This window comes from Pongo pygmaeus, chromosome 5 (assembly GCF_028885625.2).
Source record: "Pongo pygmaeus isolate AG05252 chromosome 5, NHGRI_mPonPyg2-v2.0_pri, whole genome shotgun sequence".
Lineage (NCBI taxonomy): Eukaryota > Metazoa > Chordata > Mammalia > Primates > Hominidae > Pongo > Pongo pygmaeus.
Window position 1 is genome coordinate 98,695,174 of NC_072378.2, and position 19,769 is coordinate 98,714,942.

The 19,769-nt window shown below is 39.1% G+C and overlaps 1 protein-coding gene across 2 annotated transcripts in view; it reads right to left on the reverse strand.

Moving 5' to 3' along the window:
- FBXL4 (F-box and leucine rich repeat protein 4) overlaps positions 1-18,679 on the reverse strand; it is a 72,160-nt gene extending 53,481 nt beyond the window's left edge. Inside the window, exons 1-2 of one of the 2 annotated variants that reach the window (XM_063666441.1) lie at positions 18,499-18,679; positions 290-407 (exon numbers count right to left, since the gene is read on the reverse strand). In XM_063666441.1, coding sequence (XP_063522511.1) covers positions 290-343 — 54 coding nt within the window. In that variant the 5' untranslated portion in view covers positions 344-407; positions 18,499-18,679. Of the gene's footprint in view, positions 1-289; positions 409-18,498 lie in introns of those variants that run through there. The other variant, XM_054492120.2, reaches the window with a different exon arrangement.
- Positions 18,680-19,769: the final 1,090 nt, after the last annotated feature.

Consider the following 19,769-nt stretch of genomic DNA (forward strand, 5'->3'; position numbering starts at 1 on the left):
ACTGCTGTAAATTCAAAAGAATCTTAGGCATTGCTGTAATTTTACATGTTAACAAAAATTCCCTACTGTTAATTAGTACTCTCTTCCAAACATACAAAATTCAGATTTCACATGATGGGAATATAGTTCTTTGGTGCTGATAGTTAATCCAGATGAACTAAATTAACTGTCTTACACATCACAGATCACAGATTAGTGTTTAATTTATAACTCTTAGCATTATTTGTTAGGGCAGTCCATGGCTGGCTGGCATCTGGTTTGTTGCCAGCTACACTTAGAAATTACTCACCCCAGATAGAATGGTCACAGGATACACATGGGAAATGCAAAAGTTGGCATTCATCCATGTACCCTGAAATTTGCATGCTGACTTCAGGTACAAATGCTGACATGTAACATTCTTTTACCTGTAAGACAAGAGTTTTAGAAAATATTTTTATGTCCAAGTCACAAAGTCAAAATATCCAAAATTATAAATAGCCACTTATTCAACCCTTCAAATCAAACAGGCCACATTTTTCTATTTTGTACACAATTTTAAATAATGTATTTTTTAAATGTTATGATAGAATATAATAAAGATTTAATAATGAACGCTATCTATAAAGAGGTTGCAAACTCACAGCTTTTGTTTCAAACTATGTTTGTATACATATTTCACTGAGGCCAAACAGTGGTTTTTAAAAATTTGATCTAGTTTGTAACCTTTAACAATCAACAAGATCCCAAGAGGCATGAGCTCTCTCAGTGGCCACTCTCATTCCCAGCCAGCTCCACTCATTTACAACATAGGCTGGGGCCCATCCTCATTGAGTAGGTAAACTTTTGTTGACAACAAGGAACTATAAAACAAACTTATTTTTGTACCTGTAAAGTCTTCAGTTTAACTTCTAAGAAGGGAGATGTACCAACTTTTTTTTTTTTTCGAGACAGAGTGTCACTCTTGCCCCGCAGGCTGGAGTGCCCTGGCGCAATCTCCGCTCACTGTAACCGCCTCCTCCTGGTTTCAAGCGATTCTCATGCCTCAGCCTCCTGAGTAGCTGGGACTACAGGCATACACCATCATGCCCAGCTAATTTTTTGTATTTTTAGTAAAGATGGGGTTTCACCATGTTGGCAAGGCTGATCTCGAACTCCTGACCTCAGGTGATCTGCCTGCCTCGGCCTCCCAAAGTGCTGGGATTACAAGTGTAAGCCACCACGCCTGGCCCCAACTTTTCTTTAATAGAGCAATGCACTAGTCTTCCAAAACTTCAGCACTAAGATTATAAAACATTATTTGCACTAAATGTCCCTTCCACTCAAAAACCTCCAATGCCTTTTTCTTATCTGCAAGATATAATCTAAATTATTTGGTTTGGTATTTTAAGGCTCTCTTCAAGCTGGACCAATCTCTTCTTGTCTAACCCAGCAAATCCAATCAAGTTCTAACCACTCTTCGTATTTTACGTTGTCTCGCTTCCTCTATTTCTTTTCCAACCACTTTTTTCCACATCAGTAGCCTTACTTTCTGATACCTACTGACACTGCATTTTTATGAGATATATACCTTAGTTCCACTAGGGTTTATATTAGGAATAAGTCTCTTGAAGGAGGGAATCTAGCCAAAGATCTTTATTTCTCAAAGTACACAGTACATAACAGGCACAAAATATTTGACATGTTGATAGAAAGGTGATGAGCAAACTAAAAAATTATAAAAATCTAAAATAATTTTAAATTGTATAACAGCATCTCTTTGCCTCTCAAACCCAAACAGATCCAAACACACTGAAATATTTAAAAATATAAGCACTGAAACACTAAATAACTGAACTTGAAACAAGTGCAGAGAATCCACAGTAGTAAGAAACTAAGAAGAAAGTTGGCTGGGCATGGTGGCTCATGCCTGTAATCCCGGCACTTTGGGAGGCTGAGGCAGGTGGATCACCTGAGGTCAGGAGTTTGAGACCAGCTTGACCAACACAGAGAAACCCCGTCTCTACTAAAAATATAAAGTTAGCCAGGCATGGTGGCACATGACTGTAATCCCAGCTACTCAGGAGAGTGAGGCAGGAGAATCGCTTGAATCCAAGAGGTGGAGGTTGCAGTGAGCCAAGATCATGCCATTGCACTCCAGCCTGGGCAACAAGAGCAAAACTCTGTCTCAAAAAAAAACCAAAAAAAAAAGAAAAGAAAGAAAGAAAGTCAATGAGCAGAAAAAAGAAAGTCAATGAACAGAGGTCAGGGGCTGAAGCTAACATGACTCATGGAAGCAGTTACAGGCCATAATGGTTACAAGAGGACTCCCTAACACCCATTCAGAGACATTATTTCAAAACACAGGTCACAGTTGGAAGGACCTTCATAAAGCCAAAACTCTGAAAGGATCACCCTATCCATGAAACCAGGACCATAAAAACTTAGCTCACTGGCCAGGAAGCCCAAGTAGGCATTGGGGGGAAAGTCACCAGAGGAAATCAGAACCATATTAGCCATTAACCATGCATAGAGTGTGGGCCTAAATTCACACAACCTTCATGGTTTAGAATCCCACCCTATCCTCACGCCAAAAACTGAAAAAAGAAAAGTAGTCCTGAACTGGTAAAACTTTAGGACCTGGGAAGAGCAAATGTGAAAACTCTTTGCAGGAATGCTTCCAAAACATACAACAGACTAAACCTTTACTAATGATGCATCACAGTAAAAAGTTACAGACCAGAATAGAAAATGAACCATGATGAGAGATAATCAGTGGACTCACCAAATGGAGGGATTTGCAGCACAAGAACAAGAAATAACAGAATAACCAGAATAAGACTTTTTCCAAAGAAGGGCAACAAAGCATATATTAAAATAAATAGGCTGGGCATAATGGCTCACACCTGTAATCCCAGCACTTCGGGAGGCCCAGGTGGGAGAATCACTTGAGCCCGGCGGGGCGGAAGTTGCAGTGAGCCAAGATTGCACCACTGCACTCCAGCCTGGGTGACAGAGCCAGACCCTGTCTCAAACAAACAAATAAATAAATAAGGTGTTTCTGTAGCACACACTTAATGGATGTACTCATGAGTCAATGAACCAGATTCACCTCAGAACATATAATAGCAAGTACTGAAGTATGTCATGTTATAATTGGGGGAAAAATAACTACCTGTTATATTACTTCTTTATTCAAACATTTCACCTACCATAAGTATAAATTTGTCAAATTTAAAAATATATATATTTAAGGCTGACGCTGGAGGATAACTTGAGCCCAGAAGTTCAAGGCTGAAGTGAGTCATGATCGTGTCACTGTACTCCAGCCTGGACCACAGAGCAAGACCCTGTCTCAAAAACAGACAGACAACTTTTTGCAACTCAAGTCTCAATCCTGAACAAAAAAAATTGAAATGGTACAAATCTTTCCTTTATCATATACACTTTATTTCAAAATAGGGCTGCAGATAAATTAAGAACCATTTTCCAAAGAAGTCATTTGAGTATCCTCTTTTCAAAAAGAAAAAGAATTAACAAGTTAAACTGCAAAAATAAAATTTAGGAAATAAAGAACAACCTATAACACGTATTCAAACCAATTGACAAATCAGCTAATTTAGAAGACTATGGATGTGTTATTCCTGGAAACCATCAAGGGAAGGACAGAAAACCATCTGCCACAGTGGATGAATAAGTTGACTGCTTAATCTCTGGACATCACTTCTCACTCCACGGTCTACAAATTGCTTCAACCAAGCTCCTCCCCCTTTATTTATAAAACTGTGTTGTGCATTTTTGGCAAAAAGATTTTAGACAAATTGTGAAAGTCAAATTCTGTTTGACATACCAAGCCACAAACTTTGAAACTGTTTCCCAGCTTTTACCATTGTAGATTATAAGATAATATCAAAAGCAGCAAGACTGTCATATGGGCAATATTATGTTTAAGCTATGTTAAAGTTAAGCAAAATTTTGCATTGAGGCAACATATGTAAAAATGAGTTATAAACTGTAAATATATGTGTTATATGTTCAAACTTCTTCAATATAGAAATGTAAAATGGATGCTTTAGTTTTTTTCAACTATGGATAAAAATAATATTTAATGCTAATTTTTTCAGGAAATAAAGTTAAAAATGGCAAAAGAAATTTTTAAAGGAAGGAAATGCAGAGTCTGATATACCAAAAAAGCAAATATATTTATTCTTTTCCCAGCAGTGCTATTCGGAAAATGCTATAGAAGTTAAAACCTGTTTTTGAAAATAAGCAAGGCATAGAAATAAAAAAGAGAAATGTACAAACCCATTGCTAACGTCCTTCACTGATTCTAAACTCCTTTCCAATCTACTAAGATGACACATGAAAGTGTTTTAGGGGTGGGGAAGAACATATGGAGAAGAAAGGATAGCTCTCTCTACTTTTCCCTGGGAAATGAAGCTGAAAAAAGGAATGAAGCCATTGTCTCAGGACTCAAACGCAGAAGTCCAAATTGTCCAGGCGCTGTCTGGACTTTTGCCAAGGCATGGAGGCAATTTGTGGTAACCAATGAATATCCCAATGGGCAATGAACCAAGTGTAAAAGATACAATAACTCTATTTTATGAGGAGAATGGGATTCAAAGATAAAATTATTTTTCCCACCTGGTGCAAATAAATAAATATTAGTCAGGAACACTTAATTTGTCCAAAAGAGTGATTATAAAATGGACCTTCTGGGAGACATTTTCTTTTTTTGTTCATTCAAAGAGCCATTTTAATTTTAAGGACTCACAACATATAAAAATATTATTTTCCATTTAGAATAAGTCAGAATTAGGGTGATCTTCATTTCATTTGTTGCTTAATCTAAGCAATGACTATGAAGTGAGAAATTCTCTACACTGAACATTTATACTAGCACAATCAAGGAATACCAAAACAACAGCCACTTTAACTTGTATCATGAGACTTTCATACTCCTTGGGAAACAACTTGCTTTTATACAACATGATTTTATTATAATACAACTTAGGTTTAAACCACATCTTCCATATTATAAAATGCTTAACGAAGTTAAATAATACAATTACAGAGAAAGCAGTAACAGTGGAAAAGAGAAATTAAGAGGTATAGACTAGGGAGAACATATGTTTACTACTGAGATTTGAAGTGAGATGGGGAATCGATGAGGCGGAGAGAAGCAGGATGGCAGGAGCTGCCGAGAAGTCGGCTTGTACTTCGAAGGGGAAAAGAGGAAGGAAAAGGACTGTTAATAAAATAACAAAGGCAGCAATGAGAATGAACCAGAGCCAGGACAGTGTAAAGGCTAGGTTCACAGTGAGATGAAAGAACCTGAAAACAAGTTTAAAACTCAAAAGAGGATTATTCTCAACTTATACTAAAGTGAAAAAACATGGAAAAACACAAAAAGGACAGGCAATAAGGCACAGGCATACATAGAAGGCAAATTGTAACACAATATTTACTTGCAAAAGAGCCCACAGAGACGTGTCAATGAAGTCATAGAAAAAAAAAAAAAGAGCAAGTTTAGACAGCTTTGCTACATAGTACCAAAATGTAATTAGAATGCTCAATGTGGTAATGAATCAAGAAAAAAGGACGACCCTTAAATGCTCATTATTTCTGAATCCTGCTGAAACTGATCAAGACATACTATTTTGAGGAAGGACTTTTCTGGTTTAATCTAGAAATCAAAACATAGGGGAATGAAAGAAAGCATCAATGGAGAAAAGAGGGGAATGATAATGTGAATTTGATGTAGCATCTGAAATTCCTATCAGCTCTCTTTCCTGGCTGGCCCTCTCTAGCTTTTACACCAACTTGTGCTCTTATGCCCCCTCTTGCCTCTGGTAACTTCTCAGTCTCCTCCCAGGTTTTCTTCTTCCTAATTCTTCTCATATACACAGAGGTACCATTAAAGGAAGGCTGTCTTTTTGATAACATGATATACAAGAACATTCAATCTAACTTTGAGCCCGCCTTCCCCTTCCCTTTCATGTCCACACCCACCACCCTTGCTGTAGACCCACCAGAACCTCCACCATGCCCTCAGCAGCACTCCTGCTTTCATGCCTCAGCATCCTGAAATCTTCAACTGAGGCTGGATGGCTCTGGAATGCCCCCTCTCTTCCACTGCTTGGCACTCTCTTACTCATCCTTCAAGGTCAGGTTCATACTTTATCTACCATGCACCTTTCCTCTGCTCTTATATGTTCGTATTATTTGCTATTTCTTACATGCTGAAATATTTCTCTACCTGAATAGACTATGAACTCCTCAAGTTCGGAGAACATGCCTTAATTATAACTATACCCTTAGGGCCTAGCACATGCCAATATATGCTCAACAAACATTTGTTGTTTTATGGAGACTGGAAGAGTAGATGGCATAAGAGAATTAAAATAAATAAGTTTAAAATAAACACAGAGAAGAAACCAGCAACTCTTCCTAAGGCACACGTAAACCAAAAAAATTATGCAAGAAATGTTCCATATCTTGATACAGAGGAAAAGAGAGAGGAAATAGGTAATAAAAACTGAAACGCAATAGGTAAGAATCAAATGTATGAACTTCTTTGAAGCCATCCAAGAAGGAATAGTACATATATTGAAATTTTACTGTTCAAAGAGAATGAAAAAAGTAGTAACTTCTGTTAGTACAAAAGCAGCTTCTGAATACATAAAAGAGTCTTAACTCTGGTCACAAAGAAACTCTGATTGAAATTAAAGAAAGATTCATGAAAGAGATGATTAGAGAGGTAAAAGCCATTTCCTCAAATACAATGGTGTTTTTGCACTCCAAATCTATGTTAAAACGGTACGTTGATTATGGAGAACTGGAAAAACTATGGCTGAAAAAGAATTTCTTAAAGAGATAACCTACAAGTTAAGAGAGAAGAGACGGAGAATCACTTGAACCCGGGAGGCGGAGGTTGCAGTGAGCCAAGATCGCACCACTGCACTCCAGCCTCAGCAACAGAGCGAGACTCCATCTCAAAAAAAAAAAAAAAAAAAGAGAGAGAGAGACAGAAGAGACAGGCCGTAATATAACAGCAAAGGTAACAAGACAGCTTAATATTGTTCTCGTATTAGATGTGATGATATAAAGGAGCAAAGGCCAAGCATTAGAAAAAGCTCCCCTTTTTCTTCATCATAATTATTGATATTCTAATTGTACTAGATCTTAAAAAACTAACATTGAAAAAATGTAACAGTGTCAGCATAGAAACTACTCAGGATGGTACCTTAAGGCTTTATGTGCCTCTGTCTTCCTGTAAGTAAATTCTTCCCCAGTTAAAACATTTTTATTATGACTGTATTTTTTAATCAATAACGCCCCAAAGTAGAAAAAATAGGGGGCGTTCTTATCTAAAACATATGGATCAAGAGGAAGACTGGAGACTCCTATCCCGCTTCAAAGCTTCTTGACAATCCAAGCGAATGAAGCAAATGGAGAAGGCAAGGGAACCAGGCCAGGAAGAAAAATCTAAAAGCAGAGCAAAAATCTCGAAAACCAGAGGTAAACAGTACCACTCTCTTCAAGGAATCAAGGTAGATCTCAAAAATGCAAGGAAATAATGCAAAAAGTCTGGAATACATTAGACTCTGCAAAAACCTCTGGTGAGTTAATGAATAAAGGGCAGGAACTAAGCAAGAGGTACCCAAGAAGTCAAGTAGGAATGAATTTATCAGAAAACGAGATAAGATTTAGAACCAATTTAAACTAGGAATTGATAAAGGTTAGTTCTGCAGAATATGTTTTTTCTTTCCTAGACTTTCTTTAACAAGCATATCTAAACTTCTGAAATATTTCATAATCGATCTTTAGTAGCAAGAAAAGCAGAAAAAGGAATTGAAGGAATCTTTTTTTTTTTTTAAAGTAGAGCTATAGGATGAGTGGAATGGTTTGTTTGTTTTTTTTTTCTGATATAATGGATCTGGAAACCCTCTTCCTGCCCAACATGCTATCTCACAAAGTGACAAGAAAGGATATGTTTCTAATTACACAGGTACGATGATACAACATAACTTAGAAATAGATTCCACTGCTATATTACCTATATATTACCTTTTTCTTCAATGTTTAACGATGGGTAAGAATAAGCCATCTGAATGAGAAGAACTGTGACTCTAGAATAACCCTAAATCTTTAGCAGATATGCAATGATATTTAACTAAAATATTAAAAATTGGAGATATCTGGTTGAGGATAAATTTAAGGAACTTACTGAAGAAAGAAAAATGATATTTTGTTTATTAAAGTCATGCTAATTATGTGAATTTACTTTAGCCAAATACTAGCCATATATTTTTATACATTAACATAGAAAACATTTTACCTAGAAAAAAATATAGTGGATTTACACCCTGCCTAACAAAAATTCAAGGACAATACGCTTGTCATAGCTTGCCATTATAGCTAAAATAGCAACTAATTAAAATGGTGTAATACTGTTAAATTAACTTTAGTATAAAATGTACCCCACTTTAAGCATATAATTTGATGAGTTTTGACAATGACAGAAACCAACACAACCACCACCAAAATCAAGATACAGAATATAACCACTAGCCTAAAAGGTTCCCTGGTCAATCACCTATCCACAACCTGTGCCAGGCAAAAACTGATCTGCTTTCTGTCACTACAAATCAGATTGTCCTTTATTCCAGAATTATATGAAAGTGAAATAATATAGTATGTATGGCTAACCCTTAACACAGGTTTGAACTGTGTGGGTCCACTTATATGTGCCTTTTCTTCTGTCTCTGCGATCTCTGAGACAGCAAGACTGACCCATCCTCTTCCTCCCTCTTAGCCTATTTAACATGACGACAATGAGGATGAAGACCTTTATGATGACCTATTTCCACTTAATGAAGAGTAAATATATTTTCTCTTTCTCATGATTTTCTTAATATTTTCTTTCTCTAGCCTATTTCATTGTAAGAATACAGTACACAATACATATAACATATAAAACATATATTAACCAACTGTATATGTTATCAGTAAGGCTTCCAGTCAATCATAGGCTATTCAGTGGTAGTTAAGCTTATGGGGAGTAAAAAATTATAACTGGATCAACTGCATGGGGGATCAGCACCCCTAACCTTCATGTTGTTTGAGGATCAACTGTATTATTTTGTCTCTACCTTATTTTGTTCAGCCTATCTTCCAAATTTACCCATGATGCTATGTGTAAGAGTAGTTCAGTTCCTTTTTATTCTGAATCAAATTCCATTATACAGTTGACCCTTAAACAATGTATGGGATTGGGGCACTGACCCCCTATGCAGTAAAAAATCTGAATATAGGCTGGCATAGTGGCTCACACCTGTAATCCCAGCACTTTGGGAAGCTGAGGCAGGTGGATCACCAGAGGTCAGGAGTTTGAGACCAGCCTGGCCAATAGGGAAAAACCCTGTCTCTACTAAAAATACAAAAATTAAACGGTTGTGGTGGCACACACCTATAATCCCAACTACTCAGGAGGCTGAGACAGGAGAATCGCTTGAACCTGGGAGGCAGAGGTTGCAGTGAGCCGAGATTGTGCCACTGCACTACAGCCTGGGGTGACTTCGTCTCAAAAAAAAATCTGAATATAACTTTTGACTCACCCAAAACTTTACTAATAGCCTACTGTCGACCAGAAGACTTACTAATAACATAAACAGTTGATTAACATATTTTGTAAGTTATATAATTTATTCTTACAATAAAGTAAGCTAGAGAAAAGTATTGTTAAGAAAATCATAAGGAAGAGAAAATATATTGACTACTCATTAAGTGAAAGTGAATCACCACAAAGGTCTTCAATCTGATCTTCATGTTGAGTAGGCTGAGGAGGGAGAAGGAAGAGGAGGGGTGGTCCTTGCCATTTCAGGGTACAGGGTGAAAGTGATGGAGGAGGTGTAAAAAGAGGCAGGAGAGGCAGGCACACTCGGTGCAATTTTGTGGAAATATACTATAAATTCGGCCTGACTTTTTGCTATTTCATTTCTCCAAAAATATCTCTATACAGTACCAATCCTTCTTCCACCATTTGCTTTAGTTTCAGTGTCCACGTCATAGAAGGGTCCATGTTGTAAAAGAAGTCAAAACTGTCCAGAATAATTGGAACTTTCTGCCAAATTGTCTAATGTCAATTTGTTTTCTGGCACTGCCTCTTTTATGTCTTCTTCCTCGTCATCTGGCACTAATTTGGAAACACTCGTCTCCACCAAGTCGTTTTCTGTTAACTCCTCTGGTGTGGAGTCTATTAGCTCTTGAATTTCTCTAAGATCCATATCTTGAAACCCTTCATCCTCCCCCTGCACCCTTTTTTTTTTTTTTTTTTTTGCCCTATCTACAATCTCTTTCATGATTTCCTTGATTGGTTCTGTCATATATCCTGTGAAGTCATGTACACTATTGGTACAGTTTTCTTTAGTTTTCTTATTGTTTGAGTCTTGATGGCCTTCACAGTTTTTTCTGTAACAATAGCATATTCAATGGTGTAATCCTTCCAAACTTACAGGTTCTCTCTGTTGAGGTTCTCATCCATAGAGTTCACAGTTCTTTCCATAGAGTACCATGTATAATAAGCCTTAAAGTTCCTTACGACCCCCTGATCTGGAGGCTGAATTAGGGACTTTGCATTTGGAGACAAGCGGAATATACTTCAACACCTTCAGTGTTAAACTCGTGGAGTTCTGGGTGGCCAGGGACATTGTCTGATACCAGAAGAACTTTAAAAGGCAGTCCCTTATAGCAAGGTATAAATACTTCCTGACTTCAGGGACAAAGCATTGATGAAATCAATCAAGAAAAAGAATTCTGATTGTCCAGGCCTTGTTACATAACGAAGAGACTGATAACTGGCATTTACCTTTTCCCTTTAAGGCTGGGGGTTAGCAGCTTTACAAATAAGCAGAGTTTTTATCATAAACCCAGATACATTTGCACAAAACACCAGAGTTACTCTATCCCTTCCTGCCTTAAATCCTGGTGGTTGCTTTACTTCTTTAATAATAAATGTCTTTTGTGGCTTTTTTTTTTCCAGAATAGGGCACTTTGTCTGCATTCAAAACCTGATTGAGGTTGGGCACAGCGGCTCATGCCTGTAATCCCAGCACTTTGGGAGGCCAAGGCAGAAGGATCACTTGAGACCAGGAGTTCAAGACCAGCCTAAGAAACATAGGGAGACCCTGCCTCTACAAAAATAAAAAATAAAAAAATTAGCTAAGTGTGGTGGTGTGCACCTGTAATCCTAGCTACTTGGGAGGACTGCTTCCACCTCAGGAGGCTGGGGCTACAGTAAGCTGTGATCACGCCATTGCACTCCAGCCTGGGTGACAGAGCAAGACCTTGTCTCAAAAAAAAAAAAAAAAAAGAAAAGAGAAGAGAAGAGAAAGGAAAAGACAAGACAAGACAAGACAGGAGGGAGAGAGGAAGGGAGATGAAACGAAACGAAACAAAATGAAATGAGAGAGAGAAAGAATCCCATTTAAGCAGATATCCTTTCTCCTCAATTATTTTAATGGTATCTGGGAAATCATCTGCTGCCTCTTGAACTGTAGCAGCTGCTTTCCTGTTATCTTAACATTCGTAAAGCCAAACTTCTTTCTACAATTATCAAACCATCCTTTGCTGGCATTAAATTCTCTAGCTTTAGATCCTTCACCTTCCTTTTGCTTTAAGCTGTCATACATTAACTTCACTTTCTCTCAAATCATTAATTAGAGTCTACAAGTATGCCTTTCTTATAGCAATCCTGCACCCACATAAGAGCTGCATTTTCAATATGAGATAAAGTGGTATTTCACAAAAAGGGCAAGGTTTTGCACCTGCTGGTATAGTTGTAGCAACAGCTACATAAATTCTCTTTTCTTTTTTCACAGTGGTCCTTTTGCTGGATTCATCTTGAAATGACAGGTAACCATAGCCGCAGACTGCAATCTACAGTACATAACAAGCAATTCCATTTTTGCTTGTAATGTCATGACTTCTGTCTGCTTCTTGGAATCACTTCCGACATTACCATTGGCACTTTCTAAGGGTCCCATGGTGTTATTCAAAGTTTATGGTATTACACTAAGCATGATCAAAAATACGTGAGAATCACAAGAAATCACTTCTTACTGTAATACACAATTTACTAGAGAGACAAACTGCTCATGTGTCAATGATTAGCTTCACACAGCATTGGAAGCTGATACCTGCAATATTTGAGCTCACTGCAATAGCAACTGGACACCTCCAGTTTTTTGTTTTTGTGCTTTTGTTTTCAATCAAAACAAGTCAACCTGTAAATCCGATACTCTAGCATTGATTTGGTTATGCACATGCTAGCTTACTTGTCTGTTCTCTTTAAAGATATGTACTAGTTGGCATGTTCTGGCCACTTATTCTGCCCAGGGCAAAGCCTGCTCACACAGCCCCAACCACTCATCTTGCCTTAGGAAACTACCTGTCTGGAAAAGAGAATAGTGACCCTTATGACATGAAATATTTCAGACCAGGACCAAGATGGTCAACATAGATCTGCATTTATATGTCTGAATAGTATTAACCATTTTAAAGACAGGGAAACAAGTTAAGCAATTACAGCAAATGGCATTCAGGAAAAGTTAATGCCAAAATTAGGACAATAGTTTTTTTAAAAAAATCATTGTTTAGTGTTAATAAATAGGTTATAGGATCCATGAAATAAGCACAAACTAACTTAAAAAAATTCTTAGAAGAGGTGGTGACTGAAATAAATTGAAAATTAAGAGACAAATAAATGACCTAGAGCACATATACAAGAAACCTAACATCTATATAAGATAAAGACTGAAGCTGATTTAAGTTCAAGGAAATTCTAAAGGAAAAAAAAAATGGCTCAAACTCTTATTCACATAGAAAAAACAAAATTAAAAAAAAAATATTCTAGATATGCAAGTATACGTCCCATAACTCTTCCTAAAACTATTACTTAAAAATGTATGCCAGTTAAAAAAAAAAAAAACAGAATTAAATCCTTCAAAAACAGGGAAGACATACTATTCAAGTAACCAGTGACCTTATAGTTAAATCTAAGTGATATGATACTAGTAAAATTTTAAAAAATGGTTAGAAAAAAAAACCCAAACAAACAGAAGAACTACTGATATGGTTTGCATCTGTGTCTGCACCAAAATCTAATGCTGAAATGTAATCCCCAGTGCTGGAGGTGGGACCTGGAAGGTGATTGGATCATGGGGGTGGTTTCTAATGGTTTAGCACTATGCCCCTAGTGGTGTTCTCATAAGAGTTCTGAAGAGATCTTTTTGTTTCAAAGTACACAGTGCACCCCCCACTCTCTTCCTTCTGCTCCTGCCATGTAAGACCCTTGCTCCTGCTTTGCCTGCCACAATGATTGTAAATTTCCTGAGGCCTCTGCAGAAGCCTGGCAGATGACAGCACCATGCTTCCTGTACAGTCTATGGAACTGTGAGCCAATTAAACCTTACCCAGTCTCAGGTATTTCCTTATAGCAATGTGGGAACAGAATATTACAACTATAGAAAAGAAATCAAATCAATAAAACCAAGAATGTAAAGAAGGCAAGAGATCCAGGTCTCAACTTATTAATGGGAAGAATGAGGACAAAAAAGAGTCAGTTACAGATGGTTTCAGAATTTCCCAACTTGCAGGAGAGGGGAAAGAATAGTTAATATGACTAGGTTAAATTGTCTTATTAAGAGATAAACCCAATTTTGTACAAGGTAACCTTGTGATGGAACTGTTGTCTATTTTGACTGCGGTGGTGTTCACAGGAATCTACATAAAATTACTTACAACTAAACAGGCACAGGGATGGGTACAAGTAAAACTGGTGAAATCTGAATAAGGTCTATAGATTGTATCAATGTCAATTTCCTGAGTATAATATTGTACTGTAGTTATGCAAGGTGTTACCATAGGTGCAAACTGGGTGAATGTACACAGGATCTAGATCTCTTTGTATTATTTCTTACAACTGTATATGAATCTACAATGATCTTTTTAAAAAGTTTTATGAAATGTAAAACAAAACAAAAAAAAAAGGACAAACTTCCAGGCCGGGCACAGTGGCTCACACCTGTAACCCCAGCACTTTTGGAGGCCAAGGCGGGTGGATCACTTGAGCCCAGGAGTTTGAGACCAGCCTGGGCAACATGGTGAAGCCCCATCTCTACAAAAAACACAAAAATTAGCCAGGTATGGTGGCGTGCACCTGCAGTCCAGGCTACTTGAGAGGCTGAGGCAGGAGGATCACTTAAGTCCAGGAGATGGAGGTTGCAGTGAGCCAAAATTACACCACTGCACTCTGGCATGGGTGACAGAGCAAGACTCTGTCTCAAAAAAAAAAGAAGACAAACTTCCAAATTGGCAAGGAGGAAGATTTCAGGGAGAAATAAAAGTCCAGCTCAGTTACATGAATGTTTGATGTTTATGAAAGGCAAGTAAAGCAAAATGGTGTAAAATGACTGAAAATAAACATAATAAACATATGGGCAAAAAAGACCTATCAGGTACACACAAAACTGACAGAGAGGCAAGAGTCATATAAGACAATGCAGACTCCCAGCCAAAAAATCACTAAATAGGGCAAAAAAGATACTTTATATTCTTTAAGATAAAATCCACTAAGAAAAATTACACATATTATCTTTAAGGCTGAATTCAACCAAAATCATAATCACAGTAAACATCTAACATACTTTGCTTACTAATTTGTCGGCTTTGAGAAAAACAACAAATTAAGGATATAGTATCTTACAACAAATGTGTCAAATCAAATAACAGGGAAAGGACAGTTTATCAAAATAAATGTTTTAGGAAAATGTCCAGCAGTTTGGAAAAATAAATTTGTAATAGTATGCCATAGCAACCATTTTTAAAAATCTATATCTATGATAACAGAATGTGTACAAAGAGTATTTTAATAATCTTGGGGTGGAAACCCAGAGGCCATAAAGGAAAACAACAGCAGAACTGGCAACATAAATATTAAAGATTTTTATAAAGCAAAAGCCCCAAGAAACACTAAAGAATAGACTATGAGAAAATACTAGCAAATGGTGAACCAAATTATTAATAGCCACAATATGTGAAGAGCTATGACAAATCAATTAGAAAAGAGGAACATTTCAACAGAAACCTAAGCAAAGGATATGATCATGCAAGTAAAAACGAATACAAATGACCAACAAACATAGAGATAGTCAACCCCATCAATAAGCAAAGAAATGCAATACTAAAACAATAAAATAGCATTTTTCATCCACAAAATTACTAAATATAAAAAATAATCATTTCATCTTAGCAGGTCTCTCAAGTTTCTGCATATCATATAAGTAGAGGCACTGATGGCCTTTATTTTTTATCTTTTCAGTGGTGTTTATACAGCAAATATCCTTGGCAGATAAAGAGATGTCTCCCTCTGGTACAGAGGGCAGGTTTGTTTACCATGCGGGAAAATAAAGATAATGTCTCCCTCTCTGGCAAAGATCAGACAGGTTTATTTGCAGCTCACTATGAAAGATTCCGGTTCCCTAAACTAAGGACTCCTCTCCTGTAACATAACCTACTTCACCTGCTAGTGTCACTGGGCTCTTGTCACATCCCCCTGTGGAAATCAGGGCTCCAGCAAATCAGCATAAGATGATCCTCTGGCTACCATTACTGTTGTGCTTTGTCTCTGAGTCAGGAGTCTCATATTTTCTGCCAGTTTCCATGAAACTGTTAGCTTGCAAGTAGGGTATGATCTCAGATCCTTGACAATTCTTGGCAATGTGATATGGCAAAAGCAGCATTTTAACAAACTGTATAAATTTACTCTTACCAACAACTTTTGAGGAGCACTTTGGCAGAATCTCTCATAATTTAACACTTATATGTAGCCTCTGACCTAGCAATTCCATATCTTAGGAAATAAACATGCAAACATGACAGTATACAGAATAAACACAAAAATGATCCTTGCAGTTCTGTTTGTAATAAATTTGGAATAATGCCAACAGGGGATTGGATAAATAACTTTTGGGTTATTCCTACAATGAAATACCAAAAGACTTACAAAAAAGACAAGATACTATTATATGCACTGACACAGAAGGATGTTCATCAATTATTATTATTAAGTGGAAGCTATAAAAATTATAGATGGTACACTGCCATTTATGAAACAAAAGTAGACTTAAATATATGTATTTTTAAAATCCGCAAGCAGTGATCATCTTTATGGAACAAGGTTACTGGGTAGGTGGGCACACAGCACTTTCACTTCCTCCTTTAAGGATTTCTGTATTGCTTGATCTTTTTTAAAGAATGCATACATTTATTTCATGAGCTAATAAGGTTTTAAGTGTCCATTGTAAAATTTATTACATTTTAGATATCCAGTTGTGATGGTAAAATACAAATGGATATGAGGATGTCCCAGGGAACACTTCTACAGTCATTTATCTCTTAGATAACCATTTTTCTCTTAGAAACCAGGTACAGAACATCCTAAATCACAGGTGATGGGGAGAGACACACTACAGTTACTATGACACGATGCAAAGTCAAAAGGCATACAGATTTTTAATCAGGCTGCTTCTCTGTGTAACTGTAAGAAGCAACTCTAGTCGTAAGTTCTGAGTGAGCAACAGAAGGGATTTATTTACTAACAGTTAATGATTCAACTGACCATGGAAAAAGCAAGCTAAAATAAACGAATCTCAATAACTGGCAGGAAAATTTTAAAGGGGGGAGGGAGGCAAGAGGTAAAGAAAGGGAATCAACTTGCCCCCACTAAATGTGTTCATTTCAAAAATATTTAGTGATGTCTACAATATGTCAGGCATCGTTCAAATCCCTAGATATTAAAACACATTATAAACCTAGAGCAATAAGAGCATCACAGAAGCCAGGATCACCACAGGGAGCCAAAGAATACTAGACGACAGTTCAGAAAGTCCCAAGAATACACGGGAATTTAGGGCCTATGGTATTTATAGGACTGATCAGCAGGGAAAAATAGAATTCAACAAATCATGATGGAGTCACTAACAAAATTATAAAGTTAGAGCCTTCTTATCTCACATTAAATATGAATAAGATCATTAACTACACTAGAAGAAAACGGAGGTGGATTTTATATACAATTCATGTAGATAAAGGCCTTTTTTAAAGGACACTGAGTTAGATTCGCGAAGTTAAGATCGAGAATGTTAACCACAGCAAAATTAAGAGGATGAGACTAACACAGTAAAGAAAGAAGGGGCAGTTTTTGTTAACTGACCATATGTGTAAGTACCATATGTACCACTGTACAGAGTACTATAATCGCATTATTTCATCATGGCATGAGTAAAGAAATTATCCATCTTACAATGAGCTGATTTATCTGATTTTCAAATAACAGAAGGGAAGAGTTTGAAAATGCAGAGTTCAGAAAAGCCAACTTTTGGCGCAGAAGTTTTAAAACAAAGTTAGTACTCAGAACATAAGTGTGGAAAGACGAATCCAATTCAAGGAACTTTAGAGTGCCTACTAGAGCATAATGCACATTTCCCTCAAGTCCTTCATCTGATAAAGGACTATTGGAGCGTTGATGACTCTGGATGAATCTCTCTCTACTCAACCAACAGATACAATATGCGGTACAGGATAATGGAAGCAGGAAGTGAGCCTGAAAGAAAAAAATATATACCTATAGCTGAACTTAAGAAACCGAGGAGTGCACGCAAGAAGCAGAAAAGGCAGCTTGTGTCTGCGAACAGACCAAAGCAAGCAGAGATCCCTGCACCTGGTGGTAATGTGCCCTCCGGAGCACAAAGCCAGACGGGCATCCTGCCAACGCAACTACCTGACCACAGGCTTATACCATCTTCACCTTCTATAATAGTTATTTGTATACTGTATTTCAATCTGTGAATGCATCTCGAAGGTTTGTGGCAATGATTACTGGGAAATCAAGGAAATCCAAAACTACCCGTTATAAATATGTTGACAAGGAGGCCAAGTAGACGGTCATCATCACACTCTAGGGGCACCCCTAAACCTAAACACAGAAACAAGGTTGTAGCTGGGCACCTTGTAGCAGTCCTGAAGAAAGAAAACAGGCCTGGTTAGGCAAAAACCATCGGATGTCAGAGGGAAATCAAGGCAGCAGGCACAGGAATCACAAGCACAGGCGGGCATGTGGCCAACGCGTGGCTGCCGGGGCAGCACCGAGCGCGGGTGTGGGGCGACCCGCAGTCCCCCGCGGTGTAAACAACCCTGAGCCGCGCACACGTCCGGACGACGCCTCACAGCCTGCAAGCAGACTGTAGCGTAGAAACAGCCCGACGCACGTCAGCAGTTCTCAGGGGCCCCAGCATGCCCCGCAAGCGTGAAGCGGAGACGCGGGGGCGCGGGCGGGGAGGGCGGGCAAAGGGGGCCTCTGCTAGGCGTCCAGACTCCCCAAACCGCGGAGCTGCGCGCTGGCTCGGCCCCGGCCCCGCCCCGGCGCCAAAGGAAGAAGACAGAGACCCACGGGAGGGAGAAGTAAAGGAAGGGCCGTACCCTGCAGGGTCCGGGAGAGGCGCGCGCCGCGGGCTTCACGAGCGACCAGGCAGCGCGAGAAGGCCTGGGTGCGGGGGCGGTTCCCCGACTCTCTGGCTGCGGCACAACCGCCGCAAGCCCGGCCTAGCGCGACCCGGAAGGAAGACGCGGAGGCCGCGAGGAGCGGCGGGGCCGGGGAGGCGGGGCGGGGCCGGGGAGGCGGGGCGGGGCCGGGGAGGCGGGGCGGGGCCGGGGAGGCGGGGCGGGGCCGAGGGGCGGGGCGGGGCCGAGGGGGCGGGGCGGGGCGGGGAGGCGGGGCCTGGAGGGAGGCAGGGCGGGGCCAGAAGCAAAGCCGGGCGTTTTTCCCGTGGGAGGTGCTCTGGGTCCTATGGACAGCCCGCTCCCAGGCCAGGGGGAGGAGATTCCTGCGGGCTTCCCCGCTCCAGTGGTGCCCGTGTAAAGGGCCTAGGTCATACACAGCGGGTAGTGTCTACAAATCCTCTTCGGAATAATCCCCTCCGAGTACCGGCTCGCCATGTGTAGTGTGGTCCTACTAGGACTTCTTCAGTCCAGACTTGGTGGATCAGGTGATACGTACGGCTGGTACGCATACGCAGAGGAAAAGTATAATATACATTATATGCACTCTGAAGGTATAATTCACCTAGTTTACAAACCTCCTCTGCCCTGCATACAAATCCTGCCTGCAGGCTCATTTCCATACCAACGTTCAGAAGCCTCTGACCATTACCTCTGATGAAGAAGATGGTCTGGCAGTCTCTCTTACTCATTTTGATTTATTTTTGGTAGATTCAGTAGGGCACTTTATTTATTTATTTTTTTGAAACGGAGTCTCGCTCTGTCGCCAGGCTGGAGTGCAGTGGCGCGATCTCGGCTCACTGCAACCTCCACCTCCCAGGTTCAAGCGATACTCCTGCCTCAGCCTCCGGAGTAGCTGGGACTACAAGGGCGCCAAGCTAATATTTTGTATTTTTAGTAGAGACGGGGTTTCACCATATTGGCTAGGATGGTCTTGATCTCCCGACCTTGTGATCCACCTGCCTCAGCCTCCTAAAGTGCTGGGTTATAGCCGTGAGCCACCGCGCCCGGCCTTGGCACTTTTTTTAGTTTGCATTATATTTATCTTGTTACAAAATATCCACTAAGATGGAAAATATTTAATAAAATGTTGAACTACACATTATTTGCTGTCTGAATGCTCCAATGAGGCAAACCAGTAAGGATATTTACTTATATATGAACAGAATCAATATATGATATGCAGTATATAT